At 36.7% G+C, this 11011-nt stretch overlaps 1 protein-coding gene across 1 annotated transcript; it reads left to right on the top strand.

Moving 5' to 3' along the window:
- Positions 1–536: 536 nt before the first annotated feature.
- Positions 537–6602, top strand: LOC139120098 (uncharacterized). The gene is made up of 3 exons (XM_070684185.1): positions 537–1349; positions 2278–2432; positions 5669–6602. The coding sequence occupies exons 1-3, from the start codon at positions 701–703 to the stop codon at positions 6065–6067; spliced, it is 1203 nt and encodes a 400-aa protein (XP_070540286.1). The 5' UTR covers positions 537–700; the 3' UTR covers positions 6068–6602.
- Positions 6603–11011: the final 4409 nt, after the last annotated feature.

Below are 11011 nucleotides of genomic sequence, written 5' to 3' on the forward strand. Positions count from 1 at the left end.
AACTGAAGGCGGTGCTCACTGTACGCGTTAAATTAACATTATTGGCGGGATATTAATTATAACTTGCGTCACCGTCCCATGATTTTATGCAAAGATTCTATTTAGATCATTTTTGGAGGGATATTTTTTTTCTGGTGGGATCTCATAACGATCGCAAATAAATAAATTGCACGAATCTGCACGTTTTTCCGCCCATCAGTCTGATTCATTTGGTTTGCTGGACAGTTATATCAGAGCAACTGATGTCGTTTCTTTTGCAACACCAGATTTCATTGCAGACAACATCAAAGCTTGTCTAAAAAGTCATCATTTTGCAACACTGTTCGAAATTCTGTATTTGCCGCGCCGTCGGGTAGCCTCAAAGCCTTACCGCTTTCAAATCCATTATGTGTCGGCATAACTTTGTGACTGTGTTTTAAATTTACGAATCTTTCCTTTGGTTCATCATTGGTCATGAGATAGGCGCTTACAAGAAGCATTGCCACGACAAATTTTAAAACTCTAATCTGATTGGACAAAAGTCATTTTAAGGCGGGGCTAAGAAGTAGTCGAACCTGAACCAAGTCTGTTGTTCGTGGACAACATTATTTTCCCACGAGTTAAGCTTATGGACGGTTGAGGCTACCCGACGGCGCAGAAATTACTGTAGTGCACAGTGACTTCGGGTATAGGGTTCATCGAAATTGTGAACACTCTGACTATGAGGCTCCTGATCAACGGCGAAGTTTTGTCCGTGGCAGGGACGATCTCTGCCTACCGCATAAATACGTTGACTAATAATATGTTTGACACGAGTACCATGTACCTCGTCACGTTGGATACAGCAGAGAGCTCTGACAATGAAAGTGATGGCAACGTTCGACGCCCAATACAACGAGTCGTTTGGCAGGACGACGAGGGAAATTTTACAGTAGATGGTCGTGACTCCTCTACTTATGAAGTTCGTGGGGTCGAGAGATCCCCAGTTACACTCACAAGCAGCCCACGTCGAAGTTCCACCGGCGGTTCTGCATTGTTCGAAAGTACCGCAAATTCCTCTACCAACCGTGCCGATTTGGGACTTGGTACGAGCTACCAAGTCCCAAGGCCAATTGGCGTTCGTCCACCGGGAGTTAGCCAGCAGCAGCCAGAACAGAGACGGAAAGTAATCAACAAAGCCGTAACAGTTATATCGTACACCAGCGCTGGATATCGAGACGAAAACATGGTTATTTTAACCCTAGACGAAAATGAATGCAGTTTGGAAAATTTCTGCATGAAAGTTAAATCAATCAACAACTGGGAGGAAGACACGATCCTTATATTGGATCGTTCACAGACCCCGATCAGCGAAAGTCCGGCGACTTCAGGTAAGCTTAAAAAACAATCGTTTGCCTGTAGGCCGTTAAAGATCAGGGGTGTTTTAGAATTTAACATAATCTAAATGATGAGAAATGTTGACGTCACATACAAACTACTGAAATCCTGTTTATATCTACATTTTTGAAAATGTAAGAATAATTCTTCATTAGGGTCTAAAAATAGCTAAAATTTCAATTTAAAATGTCACTTTTAGATTGAACTGTGGCAGAAATTCACGAGTGTCTCAGGCGATTATTATATCAACCTCTTCAGTATTAAAAACTTTTCCGCGTAAAATTAGTAAGAAAAATTCTTGTTCATTTATAACTTTTGAACTTATATCAACTTCAATTTAGAACCAAAACCTACTGGCCAACCTCGTGACTGAATGCACGTTGTGTACATCGTCGTAAAACTACGCGCCCTTTTACGGCGTCGAAATAGACTGGCACGCGGAATGAATGGTTGTGTAATGACCTGTTGTAAGGATGACGTAATTTGCATATTGATAACCCGGGCACATTTTATGAACATCCCTTAGTCTGGGACATCCTCCAAACAAAATTCAGCACAATTGCCCATGTAGTTTTTGATTAAAAAAATTATCACAAATTCTATTTTTAGACCAAATTTGCATATTCACAACCAGGTCAAATTGTCTTGAACAAAATAAGATCTGGGCATCTCCAGGCACCTCCTTAGTCCTTAAAAAAATTCAGCCATGTAGTTTTGGAGAAAGTACACAAAGTTGATCGATCGACGGACAGATGACAGGCAGACATCCACTGGTCAGCCATAATCCCTATATCTCCAATGTCTGCATGTCTACAGACAGCGGAGCTAATTACAGGTACAGGGAAAAGGATAAAGCACATTTTCCCAGCACAATTTACCATTTGTATTATCATTGATTTTGTAATAAATTGTACTTTATAGGACCTGATTTTTGGAGAACACCAAGGAAGCTTTTTGCAGTGAGAGATGAAGACTATAAAAAATTCATCTATAAAGAGAAAGCTCCAAAACGGAAATCAGAACTGCAGAATGTAGAAAGTGATTTAAAGATAATCAAGCAGCATATTGGAGAGATGGTAAGTAAACAATTCTGTTACATAAATGAGAGGTACAACAACTCTTGGTTATATGTGTCGGGGGGGGGGGGGGGGGGAGGCACTCCGATCGGAGTGTTCAAAGTACAAAAGTGTCAAAATTAGGGGGTCAAAAGTTTTCATTTTAGCTAAACTGGGGGGGTCAAAAAATTACATTTTTAGGTAAAATGTGGGGTAAGAAATGGCTGATATTGATTTTGGGAGAAATTTTTTTTTTAAACTTTTTTAGCTCCGCTGTCAGCGACGCAGAGCTTATCAGATAGGTGGACTGTCCGTCGGCGTCCGGCGTCTGTCCGTCCGTCGTCTGTCAACATTTTTTTCAAAAATCATCTTCTCTGAAACCACTGGTCCACTTGCTTTAAAATTTTGTGTGCAGGTTCCTTTGGGTGACCTCTACCAATTTTGTCCATTTTGTGATGAAATTTGTATTTTTGGGGCAATTTTTCGCATTTTTGGTCAAAAATCATTTTCACTGAAACCACTTGTCAGATTCTATTCAAATTTGGTGTGCAGGTTCCTAGGGATGATATAAGTAATATATAGTCAAATTGTGCTGATATATGCAGGAATGGATTTTGAGGCAAATTTTGCCATTTTTGGTCAAAATTATTTCAAAAATCTTCTTCTCTGTAACCACTGGTCCAATTGCTTTGAAATTTTGTATGCAGGTTCCTAGGGGTGACCTCTATCAAGTTTGTCCATATTGTGGTGAAATTTGCATATTTGTATTTTTGGGGCAATTTTTCGCGTTTTTTGGTAAAAAATCATTTTCACTGAAACCACTTGTCAGATTTCTTTCAAATTTATTGTGCAGGTTCCTTGGGATGATATAAGTAACATATAGTCAAATTGTGCTTATATATGCAAGATTGGATTTTTGGGGCAAATTTTGCCATTTTGGGTCAAAATTATTTCCAAAAATCTTCTTCTTTGAAACCACTGGTCCAATTTCTTTGAAATTTTATGTGTAGGTTCCTAGGGATGACCTTAGCAAAGTTTTGTTCAAATTTGGTGAAATTTGCATATTTGTATTTTTGGGGCAATTTTTTCCAGTTTTTGGTCAAAAATCTTTTTCTGAACTGCTTGTCAGATTTCATTGAAATTTAGTGTGGTTCCTTAAAGGATGATATAAGTAACATGTAGTCAAACTGTGCTGATATATGGAGGATTCACCGATTGGATATTTTGGGGAAAAATTTTGCCATTTGGTCAATTTTTTTAAAAAAACATCTTCTCTGGAACACTGGTCATCCTACAGATGACCTTAGCCAAGTTTGTTCAAATTGTGGTGAAATTGCTTATTTGTATTTGGGGGCAATTTTTCCTGTTTTGGTCAAAAATCATTTTTTCTAAAACTGCTTGTCAGATTTCTTTCAAATCCTGTGTGCAGGTTTGTACAGATTTTATTAGTAATAAGTAATGAAATTGTTCCAATATAAAACATGTCAAGATCTCTAGACTTCTAAAAGTTGCTTGAAATACATATCAGTCAGGTGGCAAAAATTTAGATTTTCAACTCAACCTGCATATATATTTCCTGCTAGCCAGTTCATTTCTGCAGCAGATTACAGCAGAGCTCTTCCGGCCGCTAGGTCGCTTGTTAAGTCTTGGAGTCAGAAAATGTATAACCATATGACTAAATAAGTTGCCACACTTCAAGGGGGGGGGGGGGTCAAAACTGTGGTACACATATACCTTTTTTTTGTGAGTGCCCCCCCCCCCCCCCGATCAGTGTTTACATTTATTGCAAGATTTATACAGGTGTCACCAGTGTATTCTTGTTGTCTACATCAGTAAACACTCAGACTGGCAGACACATCTGTTTGAATGAGCTTTTGTCAGAGTTTAGATAGCACTTCAGGGGATGATCATGGTTAGGTAAATATTCACACCAGGACAATTTACGTGTAACTATATCTGGAGCAAACCATTTTAATGTCAGGATCATTGGTTTGAAAATTAAAGGCAGAAATTAAATATATTGATATATAAATCACATTCTACAGTGTCAATTTCATGACCCTTGTATTTCACATCTAAGAAATTTAATGTTTTTACCACAATTGTACTATACTATATAGTACAGCTGTGGTTATGGGACCACTAAGAGTCTGTGTGTGTGTGGATTTGTGTGGGTAAACAACTTAAAATCCGAAACTGCTCGACGGATAAATGCATTGATATTCAGAGAGGCGCTTATAGCACATGGTGCCCAGGCTTCATTTGTTGATGTCCATGTGTAAACAAACAAACAAAACAAAAAAACACACACATGTAAACACGGAAGCAATGTATGCTCCCAGTTTATATGTGGGTTGATGTTTTCAGTGTCAAACATGTTGTCATATATTGCTTCCTTGTTTACATGTGTTCGTTTGTTTATTTACATATTTTTCTTTACACATGGACGTCAAAAAACAAAGCCTGCAGAACACCCTGTGCTTATAGTGTCTAGTTGGTAGATTGTTCAAGTGAAAATGATTGAATGAGAGGTACAGAATTTGGGTCCAAAAATAAAAATATGGCCTTTGGTCAAAAGTCCATAACACACACTGTGCTGGGCTTATTCTGTTGAATCAGAACGGATTGAAGGTTTAATGTTCACATTTTGTCAAAATTAAGGTTTTGTCTCATTTTCATTTTATTTCGTCTATTTTATAACCATCTTTTGGTCTGTTGATCTTGATTTACTTCTGAGTATTTTCATAAATCACAATAAATTCACTTCCTTTCTTCAGGTCATATTGTACTGTTTATGGCCATATTCCAGTATATATTTCTCATTTGTGTGTGTGTGTGTATCCATGTACCTTGGATACTTGAAACTTGGTTACTTTTTAAACAAATATTATTTTGTACTTTGCTCTTTTCCTAATACATGTATAGAATCACTTCCTTGAATGTCTTGTTTTTTAGTTTGATACCTCATACATACATAACAGTTTATGAGCAGTGATAACAGTGCTATATTTTAGTACAAGTAGACTTAAGAGTCTGTGTTGATGTATGTGTGGGTTGGTGTAAACAACACCTCAAATACTGGTGGGAAATTGCATTCATATTGGGTTACATCAATTACTAGTATACTGTCATTTTATTGGTCAGAGTATTAAATTATTGTCTCAGTCAATGTGTTATTAATTCTGTTTTGTTGGTATTGATATGGTTATTTTACAGGCATTATTGTCAACTTAATTTTCATTGACTTTTTTTTGCAGAGAGGACTCCAGGGAGTCTTTAGTAGACCACGAGACCCATTAACATGCATGGTATGCCTTGAAAGAGCCTCATTTCCGTTGTATGCATGTTTCAAGTGTAATAAAATAATAGGGTGCTATGTATGTAGCATTCGCTTACATGCTTGTCCAAATTGCCGTGGTGCAATACCTGAGAACGCACCACATCTGAGAGGGTTGGAGCAAGCAATGCTTGGAAGTGAATACAACACTAGTAGTGACAGAGAGATTGCAGTTGCTGTTCAGCAAAGGCCAACCAGTGCTGGTGTGGATCAGTTTAGCAGTGATGAGCAACCTGAGATCCCCGACGACGACGATGATGATGACTTCTTACCAGAAGTAACTTATCATACTGGACCGAGAAGAAGCCAGCAGAACTGATTTTTTTTGCATGGGTGACTGCCCTGTAATTCAGTTCAGTTCAGAGTTCGGTTCAAAATGACTCTTGGAACTACAGTGTATCTTTGTTTCATCATTGTTCAGTGAAGTGACTGTTGGATTTATATTATTTATATTCTATTTGTATAGTTAAAGATGTTTTTTTGTTGATCCATGAAAAAAGATTGTAAAGACTGAAGGTAATTGCCATCATCAGGGTTTTCATAAAGAATTGAAGTAGAAGGAAAAGTAAGAGAAGTAGGCGGACAAGCTTTTCGTTAGATAACGATCGAGATCGCACGCACTCTTCCAAAAGCTGGAACACAAGTTAAGCTGTACAATTTACGTTTCGTTTCTCCTTAAATTCAATAATATTTTGGTAAAAGTAGCCGGAAAAATTACAAGAGTAGGCGGGTAATTTAGCCGGCTACCGGCTTCTAATGAAAACCCTGATCATGTAACCACAGGGTGCTCAGGCTTTCTTTGTTGATGTCCACGTGTAAACAAAACTGTAAACAAGGAAGCAATGTATGACATGTTTGACACTGAAACATCAACGCAAATTTTACTGAGAACTTACATATCAACTGGGAGAAGTCATGCCCACCCCTCCCCCCCCCCCCCCCCCCACCAAGGAGGGGGACAACGACACCCCCCAGTGGCGTATGCGGGTTCCCAGTAATTTTTGGTTTGTGTTTTCAGTGTCAAACATGTCATATATTGCTTCCTTGTTTACGTGTGTGTGTGTTTGTTTATTCACGTGTTTATTTGTTTACATTTTTGTTTACACATGGACATCAACAAACAAAGCCTGGGCACCTTGTGATCTGAATAAGATACAACATTTAATAAGGTTATTCAATGTTTAATTGACACAACACATGGCAATTGATTGCCTCACTGTATCATCATTGTTCGATGAAGTGTGTTGCATTTATATTTGTATTTAGTATAGTTAAAAAAAATTTTTTGTCGATCCATCAAAAAATTTTCTTAAGACTGAAATTGCCATCATGTAACAGAGTAAGATGCATGAAGTTAATCAATGTTTAATTGACATAACACGTTGGGTTTATATTTGTATTCTATTACTAGAGTGAAAACATGTTTTTTTGTTGATCCATGAAAAATGATTGTAAAGACTGAAGTCAATTGCCATCATGTATCCACAGGAGGCTTTGTTTGTTTATATCCACATGTAAACAAAAATATGTAAACAAACAAACACATGTAAACAAGGAAGCAATATATGACATGTTTGACGCTGAAAACTTTGACACAAATATTACTGAGAACCCACATACATGTATATAGTCATGCCCCCCTCCCTCCTACAATTAATTGAGGGGGACCATGACTACTCCCAGCTGAGTATGTGGGTTCTCAGTAATATTTTGGTTTTTTCAGTGTCAAACATGTTGTCATATATTGCTTCCTTGTGAACGTCTGTGTGTTTGTGTTTGTTTGTTTGTTCACTTGTTTATTTGTTTACATTTTTGTTTACACATGGACATCAACTAACAAAGCCTGGGCACCTTGTGATCTAACTGAGTAAGATACAACGTTTAATAAGGTTATTCAATGTTTAATTGACACAACACCTGGCAATTGATTGCCTCACTGTATCATCATTGTTCGATGAAGTGTGTTGGATTCATGTTTGTATTCTATTAGTATAGTTAAAAATGTTTTTTGTTGATCCATGAAAAAAGATTGTAAAGACTGAAGTTAATTGCCACAAATGATGTAACTGAGTAAGATACATGAAGTTATTCAACATTTAATTGACAACACATCACAATGAATTGTCTCAGTCATGCAAGAGGTATACGTGAAGGAAGATATAGAATTCAAGAGAGTCTGAAGCGTGTCAACCCAACCTACCACAACCAACGACAAAATGATACAGTGAGACAGTTAAACCCAGTACCCTATTTTTCCCGTATCATGGACACAAACTTCACGTCGACCAAAATGAAAAGTTGGTGTATTTTGGAGTTACCCACGTTCTGTTTTCCGATGGTTATAGCCGGAAAATTGTTGCACATTTAATTATGCCAGTGAAAAACCCTATCATAATATACAACGCCTATAGAGACCTAATATTAAAGGGGAACACAGGTCCAGAAAATACATATATTTTCTTAAGGGGGAGATGTAGGTTCACTGGCAATTTTTAGTAACCTAGATTCAAATCACTACTTCTCAAAAACTAATAAAGATAGCTAGCCCAAACTACTATGATATATTTTCTGATTGCTCTTTATCACAGCTTCATGTCTGTTGTGTTTATTTTACTGTATGACTGGAAATGTGCGTATGATATTTTGTGAAAGTGTGAATTATTTTATAATCCGTATTGTTCTTTCTAGAAAAATTATGTTTTCGGCAAATCAAGACAGAATGACTCTCTTGATGTTATATGAAAGTTCATGACCCAGTTCATAATCCAACAAAGTTTCAAAGTGTTTAGATCATTAGAATTTTTGTTACAAGACTTGGAAATTATGACTCCGAAAAGTTACATTGATTCATAACTTCTAGTTCTTGTAACAAAAATTCCAATGATCCAAGCGCTTTAAAACTTTGTCGGATTACGAACAGGGTCATGAACTTTCATATGACATCAAGAGTTTTATTCTGTCTTGATTTGCCGAAAACGTAATTTTTGTTAGAAAGAACAATACGGATTATAAAATAACATACACTTTCACACCAATCATACACCCATTTCTGGTCATACAGTAAAATACACGGCACAGACATAAAGCTAAGATAAAGAGCAATCATAAAATATGTAGTTTGGGCTAGCTATCTGTATTAGTTTTTGAGAAGTAGTAATTTGAATCTAGGTCACTAAAAATTGTCAGTGAACCTACATCTCCCCCTTAAAGTACACTCTCAGAGTCTCTGTAGTACCCTTTCTTTGTTTATACCAGTTCTATTGTGTGCGATAAGCAAGAAATCAAACATCAAAAGTTGTACAGATTTGTTTGTTTTATAAGTCATGGGCCCTCACTGGCTCATGGGTAATGAGTCAGCTATATGCAGAAGTGATCAGTCTGGCTTTGTTTACTGTTCACTTCTGCATATTCACTGGCTTATTACCCATGAGCCAGTGGGGGCCCACGGCTAAAACAAACGAATCTATTCAACTTTTGATGTTGAATTTCTCGCATATCGCATGCAATGTAAGTGATACAAAACTAAGAAAAGACACTGCACTACAAGGAGTAAGGTTTAAGAAAATATACGTATTTTCTGGCCCTTGTTCCCTTTAAAAGAGGACTATGGGATATGGTTCGAGTGGATATGGGGCGAGAGTTTTGCTTAGTTTTGTTCATCCAATCGTATTTAAAACAGTACAGGATGAACAAAATTTGCCCACCATATATACAAGCCGATCAGCGAACAACCTACCGCTGAAAGAAAGGTGGCCTGAAGTAAATCAACGCTTCAACTACGTAATCAAAGGAGCTCTTATTGAGATGCAACGACGAATGCTGGTTAATATGATGGATGATACTCATAAATTCTGTGTGTCATTTATATCATGCCTGGGCACCCTGTGATGTAACTGAGTAAGATACAATGTACAAAGTTTAATAAAGTTATTCAATGTTTATTTTCCTTGTAATTGGCAAAACACTTGAATTCTAAATAAGCTTGACGTATACCTCTTGAACGAAAGAAGGCCGGACATGGTTTTCCTTCAGTACGATGAACCTACTTCACCTACCGCCCTAGCAACTTCATTGTCCAATTCTTCATGTGTACGACGATGGATATCATGTCTTTTGCAAAATCGGCTCACAGTGCTTTCCGAAACCCAAACAGATACAGAGATATGAGACACTTGATCATGAGACTAAATAATTATCAAGTGATGTTAAGATTTGATTGTAGATGTGTGGACGTGCAAGCACTTTTAAGAATTCAATAAAATCTTTAATTTGGTAAAGATTGAGTAATTTTTATTATGATAATGTGTAGCTCATGCTGAAAGAGTGGAATGCATGGTCATGTTGGAGAATGGGTTATGACTTCCAAAAAAAAATTCATTCGATTCAGTAGTTTTTAAAAGACTCTAGTCTATTGTCCTTATTACAGAATGTGAAGCCATATTTTCAATTAATTCTTGGCTGTGAAATCACACGACTATTCAACTTTGTATATATGGGGTAATTATGCAGGTGGGCCCCAAGTAGTGTTAATTGACAATTATCTGTTATGATAGTCTAATATTTGACATTCATTCACTTGACCGGGCTCCATGCAATTGAAATTGTCTATTTTTGTTCAAATAAATCATTCACAGTATATTTTCTTACTCTATCTATAATGAATATAATGATGAGTACAAAGTGGTCTTGATCCAGTCTCACGTGTGGTTCTGAAATGGTCCAAATGGTTATCTCAATCTAGACATTCACACATGCCATGACGACCACCATAAGCGAAAGGCCAAACCAAAAAACAGCACTTTACTTGCCACATTCTTACAAACTAAGTACATCATGCACATTTGCTAGTATTTATGATGACAACAAATATTTCAGAGGTGTACCAAAAAAATTTTTGCGAACACCTCGAAATCCAAGATGGCGTCCAAAATAGCCGCCAATTTGACTAAAATAATTTTTTTTTAAATATAACATTTCCATGAAATCTTCAAATAGGACTTGATTGGTGTCATATTAAGAACAATAAAATTATCTACGTGAAGACACCAAAGTTAATTAATTTTAGGATGATTTACATAAGAATTTTGAGCAAAAACTTTTGGCATTCTTTGCTAAAAATTAGATTACTTCATCTACATATTTCTACATATATCAAATTTTATACTCATTAGTGGATAATCATTATAATTTTCTAGGACTTTGGCCATATATAATATTTTTTTGTTCATAATTGTCAGGTGTATAGCATTTTAAATAAAACACA

This window comes from Ptychodera flava, chromosome 20 (assembly GCF_041260155.1).
Source record: "Ptychodera flava strain L36383 chromosome 20, AS_Pfla_20210202, whole genome shotgun sequence".
In the NCBI taxonomy this organism is placed as follows: Eukaryota; Metazoa; Hemichordata; class Enteropneusta; family Ptychoderidae; genus Ptychodera; species Ptychodera flava.